This window comes from Juglans regia, chromosome 4 (assembly GCF_001411555.2).
Source record: "Juglans regia cultivar Chandler chromosome 4, Walnut 2.0, whole genome shotgun sequence".
NCBI classification, from domain to species: Eukaryota; Viridiplantae; Streptophyta; class Magnoliopsida; order Fagales; family Juglandaceae; genus Juglans; species Juglans regia.
Window position 1 is genome coordinate 25,489,792 of NC_049904.1, and position 18,224 is coordinate 25,508,015.

Consider the following 18,224-nt stretch of genomic DNA (forward strand, 5'->3'; position numbering starts at 1 on the left):
TAATATTTTTTAACATCTTATAAATATATCTAAATTTATCTTAACATCTAAATACATTTAGATCCATTTTAGGTGGATTCTATAAAATTTACTCTACCAGCTCAACTCAACTGATTTAACTAATCTCAACTCAACATAAAAACGGAGTTTAGTTGTACAGGTTTAAATGTTAATAGCACAGGAATCACTTTGAGCCTTTGGCTTTTGACTGTTGACTGTTGGATCTTTTGGCCGGGCTTGCTAAATACCATGGAGTGATCTGGTGTTGGCCAATTATAAAAATCAGAGGTTACCAGTAAGTATGGCTGTTGAAAACTCCTATAGAATGGCAAACAAGCCTGAACCAGGGGCCAGTGGTGCCAAGCTATCTGGTAAGTGAGCTGCTTTTCCATCAATATTTAAGAGCATTTACATCACTCTTGAAGAACAAATAGCAAAATCTGACCTATTTTGCTCTTTTTTTTTTTTTTTAAGAAGTGACATGATGACTTCCTTAAATGTTCTACAAGTGCATCCTAACAAAGTTCTGGAGTTCCAGTTGTTCTAATGTATATTCTAATGCTGCAAAGTATCACTGAGATTGAGCAAATGTGACTTTCCAAAGCAGAGGTTTCCCCTAAGGACTTCCCGGTCTCCCTAGCAGTAGCAGGTACTGCTTATAAGATCCTAGAGCAGCGGCAGAAATGATTAAATGATCCTTATGCCTTCCCAGATGCTTTATCATAGCCGGAGCTTCAAATTCCACTTTGATTCTGCATGTCGCCACTTTGTTTCTGCATATCGCCACTTTGATTCTGCATGTCTCCACCTCTGGGGTTCACTCACAACCATTCCTGCTTTTATTAGAGCAATCTCGGTTGCATCCTTGATTTCCTGGATTGCCTTCATATTGGCCTCCAGCTTTTTATTTGCTTGACTTATACTCACATTGATTGATTCTAACTGAGCCATGGCAGCTTCCTCTATTCTTTTAGCCATATTTTGAGATTCCTCGACTTTTCTACTAAAGGACTCAAACTCCTCCAAAGTTAATTTGATGGCAGCACAAGTCTCTGAGTTCAAAGAAGGAAGACCATCCCGTTTCTTAGAAGAAGTCTTCATCTCGTAAAGGGCTCTATGCTCTGCTGCTTTTGCTTCCTCAGCCTCTTTGAGGGCAAGTTCTAGCTTTCTCTCTACTTCCTCTGATGCAATACGAGTGGATTCAGCTTCTCGCTTAAGCTCAATAGCCTCTCTCTTCATCTTCTCTGCTTCCCGTTTAGTATTTTCAGCTTCTGCCTTATTATTCTGTACTACAGTATTCAGCTTAGCCGCAAAGGATTCCATAGCCATGTCATCCTTCAATTCCGCTCGCTTGTTCTTCACATCCTCTAGTTCCAGACTAAGGGAACTCACCAAGCTTCGAAGAGATCTTTCTTCTTCAGCTACTTCCTGCAGTTTCTTTGTGGCTTCATTGAGCTCCAAGGTTACAGCTCTCGAAGCATTCATTTCAGAAGCATGAACTGCCTTCATCTCCTTTTGCATGGCTTCAATGTCAGCACTTGTTTCTGCATACTTAGCCTTCAAATATCTAGTAGATACGGGATCAGCCTCTATTTTCATGGAGAGCAGCTTTTTCTCTGCTTCTTCCTTTGTGGATTTGTACAGTTGTAGGCATGCATCTCTTTCTGCCACAATCATTGTCTCTTCTTGGCGGATTTGTAGAGTGGCAAGCTGTAGTTGTTCAATTGATAATTGCATGTCTGCAATTTCCTCTGAAAGCTCACTAACCTTTTCTGTGTTGATAGATGCTGAACCCTGAGCTTCTGCTGCCTGTTGGAATGCAGCCGATTTCACTTCCAAGGCCGCATCAAAATCCTGCCGAAGTTTGGTGAGCTCTTGCTTTGCAGCATCAAGTTCAGTGACGGTGGTCAGGTACTCCTTTCTGGCATGGTCCAGTTCTTGTTTCCAAGCTTCAAGTCCGTTGGCATTTCTTGATTTTTCTCTTTCAAGTTTCTTGGTTTTGTTCTTCACAGCTTCTGCAGCTTCGTTTAATGATTGCTTAGACTCACTTACAGTCTTGAGCTTGGTGGTTAAGTCTTGCAGGGTCTTCTTAGCCTTTTCAAGTTCTGAAAGTGCCTGAGCTTTTGCAGTCACTGAACTCTCTAGCTGTTCCTCTATCTTGTTCAGTTCTTTCTGGGCCAATAGCAGTTGTGTCTCCTTGTCCAGAACACTCTGGGAAATGAGAAAGAAAAAGATCACATCTTTACCACCATTGTCACTCTTGCATTGCAACTTTAAAATCAACTTTTTTCTTTACATATTCCAAAGAACAAGCTATGTATTGCATGCACTATATTTGCATCACAGGTAAAGACAACAAATAGTCTTGATCATGTTCTTTCTCAGTTTATGTAATTTGGGCTATAGAATTAAGAGATAAATGATATTTGCAATCGTGGAATCGTGGAGTGCGCAAGCGCCGTATAATCCCTTTAGAAAAAAGTGAGTAAATACGAAACTCACATAAAAAAAAAAACTAATATTTTAATAGTGAATCCCACTCTTTTTCAAAACGATTGCGCGGCGCTTGTGTACTCCATGATTGTAAATAGTATTACTCTAGAATTAATATAATGTACCCCTGAAGAAAGATTTGACTTCTTGGCAACAGGTTGCTCCCTACAGATTGCTACTTCACCAAATAGACCCACAGCAGCTTTGACAGATTCGAAAGGTGCCCTGGTGTCAATCTCTCCCACTTCTGGTCTAGCAGAACTTGGAGGCTTTTGGCCATCTTTTATTTGAATCTTGGCCATCTCTTCCTAATTTTAAGCTTAACAAATGCAAAATCAATTTAGCTAACATCATACAAGATTGAGATATCAAATTACATTACAAAGTCAATGAGTTTCCAATATAATCATGAACTGAGAAAGATTTTTCTATCGAATTATGACACAAAATTTAAAATTATGTCAGCTGAAACTCCATCACCCATTCTTTAGGAGTGTTTGGAAGCACTCTTTAACACATTCAGATGGTTTCTTTTTTTTTTTTTTTTTACAAAAAAAATCTATCACATATATAATTTTCGTGATAGAAGAAGCCAATGTTTAATTAGATTATTCCACAATCGATCACACATTGCGCGGGTGCACGACTAGTCGTATAAGAAGGTATATATAGTCATAATTTTGCACATACAACACTTACCACAATCTGTAAATGAATGATAAGAGTGTCGATCATTATCACAGACAAGTAAATAATCTTACAAAAGAACATTATATCCTAGGATTGATTATTTCTCTCTTTGTAGAACAATAATCTTCCTTGATTGATTATTTCTCTCTCTCTCCTTCATTGAAACTAACTTAAGCAAGGAGGTACCACGGCCCCCCGAGTCCCCCATTTTCTATCTTAATAGGAACCAAATTCGAGCTCAACTGCGTGGAGTTGCCCAGGCCGTGAAATACGGCATCAACAATACCATCATGAGTCATGAAATTGTTCAAAGAGCATATGAAAGATGGATTCATGATATTATTCCTTCGATCATTTACCAAGTAAGGATGCATCGATCTTCGAATTATATGCAGTAGTAAAACATATATAAGGTGTAACATTCATCACATGATGAACCAATTTAAGGAGCAGCTAGCAACATTGTTAATATCTTCATGATAAACTAAAAGACATTGAAAAAAAAAGGTAAATCTCTGTACCTTAATGCAGGATGGTATCACCAGGACACAGTGATCTTAATCAGCCATGAACTGCAATGAGCAACAGCCTGACACATTTCAGGAAGCTAGCAATTAAAAATGCATAAACCTTCCAACAAGTTGAGATCGAATTTACAAAACAAAAAAAGATCATAATGTATTAATAATTAGCTAATTATTTAGTACTATTAATTAAGATGATTACGTACCTAGATCTCCTTGAAGCTCATGAGATGATCGATGATGATCAGCGTCCGACGTTGGCCATGACAAGAACAGACCAAGAATGAGGTTGGTCGAGACCTCTTTTATTTTGTACAGTTAATTCTCCTATTTTTAGTGGAAAAGACTGAGAGGTTTGCGGTGGTTTTTAAGGGTAAATACATGTCAACCATACATTTTAATTCGTCGGAAGGGATCAAATTAAAAGGAACTGTGAATTATTGCATGGCTCATGTGAATTGCAACCGTAAGGTTAATGTGAACTCCTAGACGAATATACATATCTAGATCCGTGGGCATTGGTCGCCCCAAGGGTTTTTGTCAAAGAAAATATATATAAATAAAGAAAGAATATGAAACATGATTTCTTTTATATATGTAATATTTTAGATTTTTATATGAATATGAATAAGATTCTTTCTTATTGTATGACTTTTCTTGGGCTAATTTGGATTATATATATAAAAAATAACTTAAAGAATCAATTGCTAAAAAAATTATTTTTTAAGTCTTACGATGAGCAGAGCCTCACCCGCTGCTCCGATTGGCTCCCAATCAGGTCGACCGCAAGATCCGCGGGTGAGGCTTCTTCCGGTGGTGCGTGTGTTGGACTATGGTCATCGAAGAAGCTCGAAACGGCTATCCCCTTTATTCGGCCAAAAATCTTAAAAAAACAAAAAAATAAAAAAACCAAACGAAACCGCTGGAGACGAAGGGCCGGCGAGGAGAGGGAGGAGAGGAAGAGGAAGAGGAAGAAAGAGCCGAAGCTCCCCATACCCTCAACTGGATTCGGACGAGCGAATTTCTAGAAAAAGAGGGTCTGGTTTCTAGAGAAAGAGGGTCTGGTTTATTTTAAAATCGAGAGAGAGGCTATCAAACGGAAAGTTAACGGAAAATAATTAAAATTATTGTAGCTCCGTTCAGATAAGAATTTCTGTTTGATAGCCTCTTATATAATAGAGATATATATATATATATATATATATATATATGTCAGGTATATATATCATAATTCTAAGTCTCTTTTTATAATTGCATGGGTTCCTTTGTATAGCTTTATCTTGCGCTAGCTTCTTATTAATTTACATGCATATTTGATGTTTTTTTTTTTTAATGCAAATACAGGTTATAACTTATAATTACAATATCAATTGCTGCAAAATTTGGAATGACTGGAAACCCTGGTGATCAATTGCCAAAGTGGTATGCTTTTGGATTGGCCGTATCCCACTGGAAATCAGGTCTGCTGCTCAGAGTATCAATGTCGTGCCATATGATCTTCTTTGCATGTTGGGTGTGCGGATAGTGATAATGAGTAGTACTATTAAATGTAAAACACATGTAAAAATACTTCTATGTATATTCCAAATTAATATTATTGTAAAGTAATACAAGGTATTTATACCACAAAGGTAAAGTAAAAACGAGTGTAATTACATCTAAGGACAAAATAAAATAACATATTAAAATAAAACTTTATACAAGTTATTATAAAATGTAATACTCCCCCTCAAGATGGAGAGTAAATGGAATGAACTCCCATCTTGACTATTAATGTAGAGAACTGGTGATTGCCCAAGGCTTTAGTAAGTACATCAGCAAGTTGATGTTGAGAACCAACATGAAATGTCTTCAGCATCCCAGCTTGGAAGCTTGTCACGAACAAAATGACAATCAAGCTCAATATGCTTTGTGCGCTCGTGAAAAACAGGATTAGCAGCAATATGAAGTGCAGCTGTGTTATCACAAAACAAATGAGCACTATTAGAATGAGAAATTCTAAAATCTGAGAGTAAAGAAAGAAGCCAAACAATTTCACAAGTTGTAGTGGCCATCGAACGATATTCTGCCTCCGCAGATGAACGAGAAATTGTTTGTAGTTTCTTAGATTTCCATGACACCAAGAAATCTCCAAGAAAGACACAGTAGCCTGTAGTAGATTTGCGAGTATCAGGACATGAAGCCCAATCTGAATCTGTAAAAGCCTTGATCTAAAAAGAAGAGTCAGCTGGAAAAAATAAGCCATGTCCTGGAGTGGACTTGACATTCTGCAGAATACGATAAGCAACCTGTAAGTAAGGTTCACGAGGCTTATCCATATACTGACTAAGCCAATGAACAGAGAATGTGAGATCTGGCCGTGTGATGGTAAGATATAACAATCTACCAATTAACCTTCTAAAAATAGTAGGATCAGCTAATAAAATGCCACTATCTTTACTGAGTTTCAAATTTTGTTCTATTGGAAAAGCTGCTGGTTTAGCACCAAGATATCCAGCATCTTGTAATATCTCAAGTGCATACTTACGCTGACATAGGGAAATGCCTTTAGGAGATCTTGCAACTTCCAAACCAAGGAAGTACTTAAGTTGACCAAGATCTTTCAGCTTAAATTTAGTGTCCAGCAACAGTTTCAAATCATCAATAACATGTGAATCATTACTTGCAATTAAGATATCATCAACATATACAAGAAGTGCAATGAAAGAAGCACCATTGGAACGAGTAAACAAGGAATAATCAACTTTAGACTGACTAAACCAAGTTCAAGAAGAGTATTGGAAAACCATTGACGAGATGCTTGTTTCAAACTATAGAGGGATTTGTTTAATTTGCACACTTTAGACTCCCCCTTAGTTTGAAAACCAGGAGGAAGTGTCATATAAACTCCCTCAACTAAATCCCCATGTCAGAAAGCGTTATTCACATCAAGCTGAACCAAAGACCAATTCTGAACAGCAGCTATGGCAAGAAGTGTATGAACAGTAATAATTTTTGCCACAGGGGAAAAAGTTTCAGAATAATCTAATCCTTCATATTGGGTATACCCCTTAGCAACCAATCGAGCTTTGTTACGCTCAATAGAACCATCAACTCTATCTTTGATTTTATAAACTCATTTACATCCAATGGATTTTTGTCTAATAGGCAAAGAGGTAACAGTCCAAGTATTATTATTCTCTAAGGCTAGAATCTCGACAGCCATAGCATCTCTCCAATGAGAGTGCTTGACTGTCTGATAATAAAACTCAGGCTCTATATCAACATAATAGCTAAAACAAATGATTTATGTTTAGGGGATAGTCTATGATAAGAAAGAAAATGATTAAGATCATATGGAATATCTGCTGGTATCGGAACAAAACCTGTGAAATTTGATGTAGAGTGTGTAGTACGAGAGTTGCAATAGTAATACTACAAATAACCAGGAGCTCCTCTATCTCTAGATGATTTACGAATTGGAAGAGAAACTATTTCAGATTCTGGTACAGGGGCTATGGCTGTCGAGATTTGTGTATCTGTATGGTTTTGAGAGGTAGTGGGAGAATCTGTATTTGGTGAGAAAAAATTCTCAGCAAGAAGTGAAGATACAGTTGAAGGCATATTATAATGTTCAAAAGTTGATGGTTGACCTGGAATAATATTAAAATGCTATGAAGTTGAAGGTAGAACAAAAGGAAAATGAGATTTAAAAGGAAAAACATGCTTATGAAAAACAACATGTCTTGACACAAAGGTATTATTTGTAGTAAGATCTAACAGTTTATAACCCTTAATACCAAAAGGATAACCAAGAAGTATACATTGTCGTGCTCTAGGATCAAACTTAGATCTTGATCTAAGTAGAGAAAATGCAAAACAGAGACATCCAAAGGTTCTAAGATGATCATAAGTGGGAGGTGATTGAAAAAGTAGTTCACAAGGTGATTTATTTCCCAACAAAGGTGTAGGTAATATGTTTATAAGATGAGTGGCTGTAAGAATGGCATCACCCCAGAAATGAATAGGTAAATTGGACTGAAATGTTAAGGCCCGAGCAGTGTTTAAAAGGTGTTGATGTTTACGCTCAACAACAGAATTCTGTTGAGGAGTTTCAACACAACTGAAATGATGGATAATACATTTAGATTGAAGGAAAGATGTTAAGGAAAATTCAGAACCATGATCAGTACGAATTTTCTTAATTTTTTTACGGAATTGTGTTTTAACAAGTTTAAAAAATTGAGGAATAAGAGAAGAAACTTCAGACTTGCATTTTAATAGGTAAATCCATGGTGCCCTTGTACAATCATCAACAATTGTTAAAAAAAAAATTATGACCTTCAACTGTGGGGATAGAAAAGGGTCCCCATACATCACAATGAACCAAATCAAATGGAAATGCAGACACATGAGAATTATGAGGAAATGGCAATTTTCTTTTGTTTGGCCAGAGGACAAACAAGACATGGAGAGTTAGTATCTAACATATTAGGCACAAGTTTATGTAAAAACTTCATCCTAGAAACAGAAGGATGACCTAATCTATTATGCCAAAGTTCAAACAAGGCATGTTTTGAGGATTTGGAACAAACAAACAGCTGTTTAGCTAAATTGGATGCTATTACAGGTAAAGAATGAGTTTGAAGTAAATCACTAGTAGAAGAGCCTGATTGTTGCAGAAAATAGAGCCCTCCCTTGTACCTACCCTCTCCAATCAGCTTCCATTGATTCAGGTCCTGTATAAAGATAAAATTAGAAAAAAAAATTAAAAAAAAAAAAAAAAGACAAGCAGTAAGTTAAAGTTAAGGTTAACTTGCTAACAAAAATTAATTTGAATGAAAAAGCTGGAATGCAAAGAACATCTCTAAGTATCAAATCCTTAGAAATGTGAACAGTACCAATATGTGAAACAGATACACTTTAGCCATTTGGAAGCTTGACAGTAGTGTTAATGACTGGTATGATGGAAGAAAAAAAAGATGTTGATGGAACCATATGATCTATGGCTCCCGAATCAAGAATCCAAGAAGACAAACCAAGATTAGTAGGTAAAACACAATTGGAAGAAAAAATAGATGGAATATGAGAAAAGTCTATACCAACAATTGAAACAGAGGAAACTGTATTAGCAGTGTGTGGTGGATTGACAAAGGAGGTAACAGGATCAGATGGCTGAAGCATAGCTAATAACTGCTGATATTGAGACTCAGTTAATGAAAATGGAGATGCAACCAAAAAGGTGTTCAGAGACAATTTGATTGACCATGGACTGCGACTGTGGCTTGAATTTGTATCCAGGAGGAAAGTTGTTAAGCTTGAAGCACTTCTCAACAACATGACCAACAAGGCCACAATGTTTGCACACAAGACGCTCTTTCTTGAACACAGGCTTCACAAATCGATTAGTATCATAGTTCACAGTAAAAGCATGATTGTCATGTGAAGATGCAGAAGATATAGAAATCGTACGTTGCTGTTCCTCTTGTAAAACAAGGCTGAAAACCTTGTTAAGAGGAGGCAGAGGATCCATTAAGAGGATCTCAGCCCTAACAGATATATAGGACTCATTCAAACCAACAAGAAATTGAAGTATGCGCTCTTGTTGAACATAGGAATTAAGTGTGTGAACAGCTCCACAAGAACAAACCGGAATTGGTTTGTAATTGATTAATTCATCCCAAAGACCTTTCAACTCAGTGAAATAGGCACTAACAGTCAATTGGCACTGAGAAATAGTGGAAATCAACTTTTGTAATTGAAAAATATGGGGGCCATTCTTCTAAGAGAATCACTCCTTGAGATCATTCCAGATCTCATGTGCCGTATTAATGTAGAGAATATTAGCAGAAATCTCAGATGAAACAGAGTTGAGAATCCATGAGATTACCATATTATTACAGTACAACCAAGAAGGAAGCGTTGTATTGGCAAGATCTGAAGGTTTGAGAATGGATCCGTCGACGAACCCTAACTTGTTCTTCACAGAGAGCGCCATGTGCATCGATCGACACCATGAGTGATAGTTATCACCATTCAAAGATTGCGTAACAAGAACAGTACCAGTACTGTCTCTTGGATGAAGGAAGAAAGGACTGGATGTTTTTTCCATGGAAGATTTCGGAGCCATGAGAAGAGGAATGAGAAAGGGGAAAAATCGTGAAAGTAGAGTGCGGAAGAAGACTTCTAGAATACTTCCGATACCATATTAAATGTAAAACACATGTAAAAATACTTCTGTGTATATTCCGAATTAATATTATTGTAAAGTAATACAAGGTATTTATACTACAAAGGGTAATGTAAAAACGAGTGTAATTACATCTAAGGACAAAATAAAATAACATATTACAATAAAACTTTATACAAGTTATTATAAAATGTAATAAGTAGTTTCTTCATTTACATGAATTATTAAAGACATAAATAATAAAATTTACAAGTTTTTGACAATTCCTTAGCTTGATTTCTATCTGCATAGCATTTGTAGCATTTCTCTCTCTCTCTCTCTCTCTAAAAATGTCTTTGGTTGTGCATTATTACGAAGAGATGATAAAGTGCAACAAGTAAGAAATCTCGACTTTTTATTGCTTTAGTCTTATTTGTTTACATGGCAAAACATTTATGTTTGCTTCTGGACTTGACTCTGTTACATCACATAGATACTGCTGTCCCATATGCTCAAAGTCAGTGATAGACATGTCTTGGACCTGGAAGAGAATAGACGAGGACTAGGTGGACTTATTTAATTGAAGTTCATCTTATATATCATGTTATACTTGATCTGCATATTTTGAAGAAGAGTTAGTACATATCTAATATGTAGTATGCATGTATTGTGTGTGTTGATGTATTATTATTTATTTTGTATAAAAAAATAATAAACATAAAAAATAATAACATAAAGGCCTATAAAAAAGAGCATTTTGAATTGTTAAAAAGATTTTTTTTTTTAACTTTTAAAAAGTGTTTAAAATATATATATTTTTCAAATCTGGATATTAAACATTATATCCGAATTAAAAAAAAAAGTGTTAGTAAAACATTTTTAAAAGTTTTAAAAAGTCTTTAAAAAAAAACAAAAAAAAAAGTAATAAACCCGAATATCCAGTTACAACCCGGATATAACCTGGATATCTGGGTTTACATCCAAAAAAAGATAATAAACCAGGATATCCGGATTTACATCTGATTACGTCCAGATTATTTTCAGATTTATCCATATGGATAACTATCCGATTTTTAAAAACCGTATACAGATTCGGTTATGGCCTGTTATCCGAATCCGTATATGCAAGTTTCACACCTTTACATACACCATTTATAGCCACAAATAAGTGGCAATCATGTATGTGTGCGCTCCACATGTTGATATGGGCCACGTCATGTATATGGTTGATGCACTTCTCTTATTTGAGTTTGATGTTGGGGATCTAAGTTAAATGATATTAAGCTATTAGATTGCACATTGATGGCGCTAAACTACCTCAAGACGGTAGGTCAGTGCAACTATAGCAGGAAACAATGTATTTTTCTTGATTTGGGGTAATTTTGAGTACATATAAGTATTTTGGCCATTACTTTGGTTACGAGTATTGGATTTACGTATATGACTCCAATTCGAAAAAAAAATTTCGACGCGCACGCCATGGTCACCCAGCTACTCTCAATGGTCATTGTTTTTTAACTCAAAATCAACTGTTTCCCCTTCAAATCTCCAATTTTAGATATTTTTTACCTTTTAAGGTAATATTTTATTTCTCGGTTAGGAAGTGATTTTTATCTCGATTTTGGCTAGATTTTTGGCATATTTCTTTTTTTATTGAAGTATTTTTTTTTTTGTGCGTTTATTATAATTTTGTTATTTTTGACAAAATCTTGATATTTTTGAATTTATAGTTATTTTAGCCCAGCTTGTGGGTTTGGTTGGATATTTGGGAGTTTTGGTAATTCTCAATTGGAAATAGAGTTGTTTTCTCTATATTTTGGGTGAATCTCTTATCTTTATATCAATTATCTGTTAACAACAAATGTCAAAATTAATCTAAATTCTGTCCAACATGAGTGTTCCATCCCCGCTTGAATGCTTTGAAAATATGATCATCGCAAAACCTTTTAGTGGGACACATAGGCTGCTAATTAGTATTTCTCGATCCAGGATAAAAAGAAAGAAAAAACCCCAAAAACACATGGAATAAAATGTGTACAGTATCTTGGGCGGTAAGAGATATTGGAGGTCTTGCTGCTTCTAGCTACATATACCTTTGGTTTTCAATTTTTTGAAGAGGGGAATGATTTGCATAAATCTCACATGGATAAATTTTATACATATCTTTAAAAAGTGGACAAAAGCCTATAAAAAACTATTCTTTTTTTGTTTTTTGTAGAACCCACTTTTTTAGAAATGATGTATTTGAAATTTGCCTATTTAAGACTTATAACTAAGGGCTCGTTTGTTTTCAGAGATGAGATGAGATGAGTTGAGATTAAAGTTAAAAAGTTGAATTAAAATATTATTAGAATATATTTTTTAATATTATTGTTGTTTTAGAATTTAAAAAAGTTGAATTGTTTATTTTATTTTGTGTGAGAATTTGAAAAAGTTGTAATGATAAAGTGAGATGAGATGAGATGTTTTTGGAAAACAAACAAGGCCTAAGTTACTAACCTTACTCTTTGAGAAATTATTAATTAGAAGCACTATAAAACCTCTTAGTACGCCTACTCCAAGGAACATGTGAGACTTGAGTGAGTGAGTGAGAGCGAGAGAGATGGGTGAGATCGAGATTGGAAATACTGATAATCGTCATCTTCCTCTTTTTGAAACAAAGACGCCAAGAACACGGATCCATTTTCAACTCTATGCACTTTTAATCTTCGTGTGTATATCCTTAATCTTTATATATAGACTCAGCTATATACCAGCAAAAGAAGAAGCAGGAAGAAGATGGGCTTGGGTGGGATTGTTTGTATCAGAGATATGGTTTTGCTTTTACTGGTTTCTCACCGCCGTTGTCCGAGGAAACCCCATCTACCGTTATACTTTCAAAGACCGGCTCTCTCTCAGGTTCCTCTCTCTCTCCCTCTCTCTCTCTCTCTCTCTCTCTCTCTCTCATCTCCATTAATTTGCAGGCATATATGCAATGTACTGCCAGCTAGGTTTATGTATACTAAGTAGTACTGTACATGATATATAAATCCTGCATGGAACAAACAGATACCAGAGTTCTAATTTGCCGGGAATAGACATATTCGTGTGCACCGCAGACCCCACGATAGAACCACCAGTCATGGTGATTAACACAGTGCTGTCAGTCATGGCTTTTGACTATCCACCGGAAAAGCTAAACGTTTATCTCTCAGACGATGGTGGCTCGGACTTGACGTTTTACGCCATGCTAGAGGCCTCGCGTTTCTCAAAGATTTGGCTTCCGTTTTGCAAGAAGTTCAAAGTTGAACCAAGATCTCCGGATGCATATTTCCGCAGCGCTGAGCAGCCGCCACTACCGGAGGATGATCCTGTCATGGCAAAAAACTGGTCTTCCGTCAAGGTAATTTATTTATATATTATTTTTCCGGTCATCGTACGATCCTTTTATTTGGAGATCAATGAGTAGAGGTAGATCAGGTGGCCGTAAAAGTACAGCTTCTCCTTAGCCACACATGTACAGTACGCACCACCTCCATGATCGATCTCTATCGCGTGCAAAACTACAATTAATTAATTAATTGATCTATATATGCATCCTTTTCTACCACAAGATCTAGACGATATATTTATCCTACACACGCATAAATATTTTAATTATAAAAAAAATTTAAATAAAATAAATTAATTAATTAACTATATTTGATATGATATATTGATTTATAAAATTATTATTAAAAAATAAATTTAATTTATTATATAAAATCATATCATTTTATAAATTTATTTTTATAACACCATCCAATATATTATAAGATTGAATCGTTTGACTTAGCTCTTGATTTTTAGTAGAAGGGTTTTACTATTCATTATTTTCATACATCACATATTATATTTTTTTATTTTTTATTATTTTAAAATTTATTAAATTTATTTATTTATTATCTATATATTACATATTTAATAAAAAAAAATATAATATATGAAAATTATAAATAGAATTTTTTCAATTACTTTGATATGCGGAATCCCATTAAAATATGCTTATGCATAGAAAGGTGGGCTGTATTTGTCTTTTAGAGGCCAGAGCCTGTCAAGTTTATGTGAATAGCATGGGATTGGGGGCCATCATGAACATAATAATTGAGGTCGAAGGATTCCTAAGGCCCGTTTGGTTGTTCGCATTATAATCAAATCAATTTAATTTAATTTTAAGTTGAGTCTAATATCTAAATATTTAATTTTTAAATTTTTAAATTCAACTCAACTCAAAACGTCTTTATACGTGAGAACTATAATATTTTTCAACTCAACACCTCTTTACACGCAGAATTCACAACATTTTTCAAATTCTGATAAATATATCTAAACTCATTTTAATATTTAAATACATTTAAACTCATCTTAAATGGACTCCACAAAATTTATTTTATCATCTCAACTTACTGCTATTTATAAAAAATTTAACTTAACTCAACATCTAAACACAACCTTAAACTAGTCGTACGTAAGGTTTAGGCTGTCTCCTTTGTAATATCAAAAATGTGTTAATGGTCAAGAATTAATCTTAAATGTGGCATAAATAATTGGGATTTTATTAACTCCAATATAAGTTCTCACATCATCATTTTCATCATTATAAGTAAAATTAATATACTAACACACAATTAAAACTTTCTATTTCCTTTTTAAAAAATAATTGGGCTACCACCGCCAACTTCTGTATGATAAATTTTTAAAATAAGTTAACAGATAAATTAACATTTTAGATCTCGTTTGGTTATTCAGATGAGATGAGATGAAAGTTGAATAAAATATTATTATAATATAATTTTTATTTTAAGATTTAAAAAAATTATAATGATTAGATAATATGAAAGGCTTAAATAATTATACCATCTCTAAACTATCTATTTTATTTTAAGGAAATACTATTCTATATTTTTATATTTTATTATTTTGAGTCATATATATTGATATGACATATTTTAAATAATTTTCTATTTAAATAGCAGACATATAAAAGTATTGTAAGTGTAACAACATCAACAAGTACGATCAAAGATAATAAAATATAGGATGAAAGCAATATTTCTCTTAGTAGGAAAAACATTTCTCTTTATGTTACCCACTCAACTCTCAAGCTCTCAACTATCATTTTCAACACTTAACTAATTTGAAATCATTAGTGGTCAAACGTAACAAGTGAAACCACATCATCAACTCTCACTATAAATCATTAATTAAATTTATAAAATAAAAATAATATATCCAAATTAAGTTTCTAGTTTTATTTTATCATGGTTTTTCTTTTTTCTTTTTTACAAAAAATGGTATATTTAACTATAGTACAAATCTTCATCTAAACTTAGTACTATTCATGCGGTGTTTGAAGATCAATTAGTTGCTCAATTTAAAATATTGAAAATAAGAATACTAACATTGGAACTTTTTTTTTTAAAGGTTCAACTTATTATTGTATAACACTTCAAGACTATACCCCGTTTAGATAGTAAAAACGTTTCATTTCATCTCATCATTATAATTTTTGTAAATTTCCACACAAAATATAATAAACAATTACATTTTTTCAAATCTCAAAATAATAATAATATTAAAAAGTAGTATTCTAACAATATTTTATTCAACTTTCATCTAAAATCATCTCATCTCACTATCCAAACCACACATTTACTAGTTATATGGAAGTGTTTTTCTTTCAATAAATTTGGTTAATATCCCTGTCAAGCTATATACTACAGGGAAGACACTTATTTGTAAACAGTTATATATTACCAAAACAATGATTTCCTACCAAAATGAGTCTACTCTCGCTGCAAATAGTAATTTCCATCGCAAATAACTCGTTATAAGTACTCATTTTTCTTGTAGTAATATATAAAGTTCCTTCCAATTTTCAGGCTGAAAAACATCTTCCAAATTTTTCTTTCGTTATGAGTTTTTTTGGTTCACAGAAATCATATGAAGACATGAAACAACGGATTGAAACCACCACAAAGTTGGGTCGAGTTTCAGAAGAAATACGCAAAGAACATAAGGGATTCAGAGAGTGGAACCTGGTTGCAAGCCGATGCGATCATCAAACCATTCTTCAAGTACTTTATTTTCTGCATTCTCAGTCATGTCTGATCATGGAATGAATATATAAATATTGCATAAAATTCAGTCAACTCCTCTTCCGCTTACTAAATAATTCATAGGTACTTGTTGGTCATGGGAAAGACCCTAAGGCTGTGGACATCGAAGGACAACCTTTGCCAACTCTGGTGTACTTGGCACGTGAAAAAAGACCCCAGCACCACCACAATTTCAAAGCAGGAGCCATGAATGCACTGGTACACCTAACTTCTTCCATATACACATCATGCAGAATGCTTCTTCAAGCTATGGCTGATCAGTTCAATATAATTCATGTAATAACAGTTTTCTGTTTATATTATGGCCATTGTAACTGAGAAATAGATTAGGGTGTCAGAAAGGATGAGCAATTCTCCGATAATTCTTAATGTGGACTGCGACATGTATTCAAGCAATTCGGAGTCGGTGAGGGATGCTGTGTGTTTTTTTATGGATGAAGAAAGAGGTGATGAAGTTGGATTTGTACAGTTTCCACAGACTTTCGAGAATCTTACCAAGAATGATGTTTACAGTAGTAGCTTCAACATAGGGAGCATGGTACGTACTATCAACCACCAACTTACAGTGATTTCAAACTATTGAATCAATTAAACCTATACCTGATTGGAGAACCATTCAGCTGATTTTATATTCGTTGTATGAATGGTGATAAAGGTCGAGTTTCCAGGATTGGATGGGCATGGAGGGCCTTGCTACATTGGTACTGGGTGCTTTCACAGAAGAGAGAGTCTCTGTGGACAGAAGTATAGCAAGGAACGCAAGACAGATTGGGAAATATGGAACAAGCCACAGGTAGGAGTGAGTGCCAGTTCGCTGGAAAACGAATGCAAAGTCCTTGCCAGTTGCACCTATGAAGATAATACTCAGTGGGGAAAGGAGGTCTCTCTCTCTCTCTCTCTCTCTCTCTCTCTCTCTCTCTCACTCATGACTAAACTTCTTATGAACCTGTTCATGATATACATTCTGATTTGCAGAAGGGTCTGAAGTATGGCTATCCAGTTGAAGATGTCCTTACTGGATTAGCTATACAATGTCGAGGATGGAGATCCATATATTTCAATCCAGAAAAGAAGGGCTTCCTCGGACTAGCTCCAACAACATTACTGCAGTCACTTGTACAGCATAAAAGATGGAGTGGAGGTGATTTTCAAATCTTTGTCTCAAGATACTGTCCCTTTGTCCATGGGTATAAAAAGATTCCCCTTAAACTTCAACTTTCGTACTCTCTCTATCTGCTATGGGCTGCAAACTGCTTGCCTACGCTGTACTATGTTATAGTGCCATCCCTGTTCCTGCTTAGAGGTATCTCCTTGTTTCCAGAGGTACGAAACTTCCCTTGCTTGAATCAAACTTGTCTATGGCTGTTGCTAATCTGTGTTCTAAGAATAGAATCATCTTGCACTAACAGGTTTCAAACCCATGGGTGCTACCATTTGCGCTAGTCATCTTTGTCCACCGGGCATACAGTCTGGGAGAATTTGTTTGGTGTGGGGGCACATTCCAAGGATGGTGGAATGATCAAAGGATGTGGCTATTCAAAAGAACTAGTTCCTACTTCTTTGGCTTCTTTGACAGTATTCTAAAACTACTAGGACATACAAAGTCGGCCTTTGTCATCACGGCAAAGGTGGCTGAAGATGATGTGTCGCAGAGATATGAGCAGGAGGTCATGGAGTTTGGCACTTCTTCCCCAATGTTTACCATTTTAGCTACGCTTGCACTGCTAAATGCATTCTGTTTCATTGGAGGAATGAAGAGATTGATTATGGATATGAAAACTTGGGTTTCAGACCCATTTTCATTGCAAATTCTTCTATGTGCTCTCCTGGTTCTAATCAACCTGCCTGTTTACCAAGGTCTTTTCCTCAGGAAAGACAATGGCAGGATGCCAAGCTCAGTAACAACACAGGCAGTTATGTTCGCACTATTGGCTTGTACATTAGCCCTGTGCTAAGTTCTATCTCGATGCCAAGCAAAACTTCAGCTGTAACAAGCTATGCTTCAGAAACATTTTCACTTCTCTAATTGCCAATGATGCTGACTTGTCTAGCCTATTACCAGTTTTAATAGATTGTATGACATGAGAATATTCTAATATGCAAAGCGTCCATTGACAATCTTAAATGCCACAAAAGATATCAGGTTGTAGGCTGAATACACCTTATTTAAACACACTAATAAATTAATGAAACACAATACCTCCGAATATATGAATTCACCCAAAAATGGAG

At 35.0% G+C, this 18,224-nt stretch overlaps 2 protein-coding genes across 2 annotated transcripts; one reads left to right on the top strand and one right to left on the bottom strand.

The window, feature by feature from the left end:
- Positions 1-15: 15 nt before the first annotated feature.
- LOC109003622 (WEB family protein At1g12150) lies at positions 16-3,992 on the bottom strand. Its single transcript, XM_018981844.2, has 4 exons — positions 3,914-3,992; positions 3,705-3,772; positions 2,619-2,812; positions 16-2,211 (listed from the first exon to the last, which is right to left on the bottom strand). Exons 3-4 carry the CDS (start codon positions 2,793-2,795, stop codon positions 721-723), a joined length of 1,668 nt encoding a protein of 555 aa, XP_018837389.1. The 5' UTR covers positions 2,796-2,812; positions 3,705-3,772; positions 3,914-3,992; the 3' UTR covers positions 16-720.
- An 8,418-nt stretch (positions 3,993-12,410) lies between these two features.
- Positions 12,411-18,018, top strand: LOC109003619 (cellulose synthase-like protein E6). Its single transcript, XM_018981840.2, has 8 exons — positions 12,411-12,753; positions 12,904-13,237; positions 15,810-15,950; positions 16,056-16,190; positions 16,318-16,530; positions 16,648-16,872; positions 16,968-17,315; positions 17,402-18,018. The coding sequence occupies exons 1-8, from the start codon at positions 12,458-12,460 to the stop codon at positions 17,945-17,947; spliced, it is 2,238 nt and encodes a 745-aa protein (XP_018837385.1). The 5' UTR covers positions 12,411-12,457; the 3' UTR covers positions 17,948-18,018.
- The last annotated feature ends 206 nt before the right edge of the window (positions 18,019-18,224 follow it).

What these genes read in the sequence shown, in the direction of transcription:
- LOC109003622 (XM_018981844.2), bottom strand. Translation starts at nt 2,795, where the DNA reads ATGGCCAAGATTCAAATAAAAGATGGCCAAAAGCCTCCAAGTTCTGCT. An exon ending in AGTCAAATCTTTCTTCAGGG is followed by an intron (nt 2,212 to 2,618) that starts GTACATTATATT and finishes CTCATTTCCCAG; the next exon opens with AGTGTTCTGGACAAGGAGAC.
- LOC109003619 (XM_018981840.2), top strand. Translation starts at nt 12,458, where the DNA reads ATGGGTGAGATCGAGATTGGAAATACTGATAATCGTCATCTTCCTCTT. An exon ending in AAAGACCGGCTCTCTCTCAG is followed by an intron (nt 12,754 to 12,903) that starts GTTCCTCTCTCT and finishes TGGAACAAACAG; the next exon opens with ATACCAGAGTTCTAATTTGC. An exon ending in GCTTCAACATAGGGAGCATG is followed by an intron (nt 16,531 to 16,647) that starts GTACGTACTATC and finishes ATGGTGATAAAG; the next exon opens with GTCGAGTTTCCAGGATTGGA.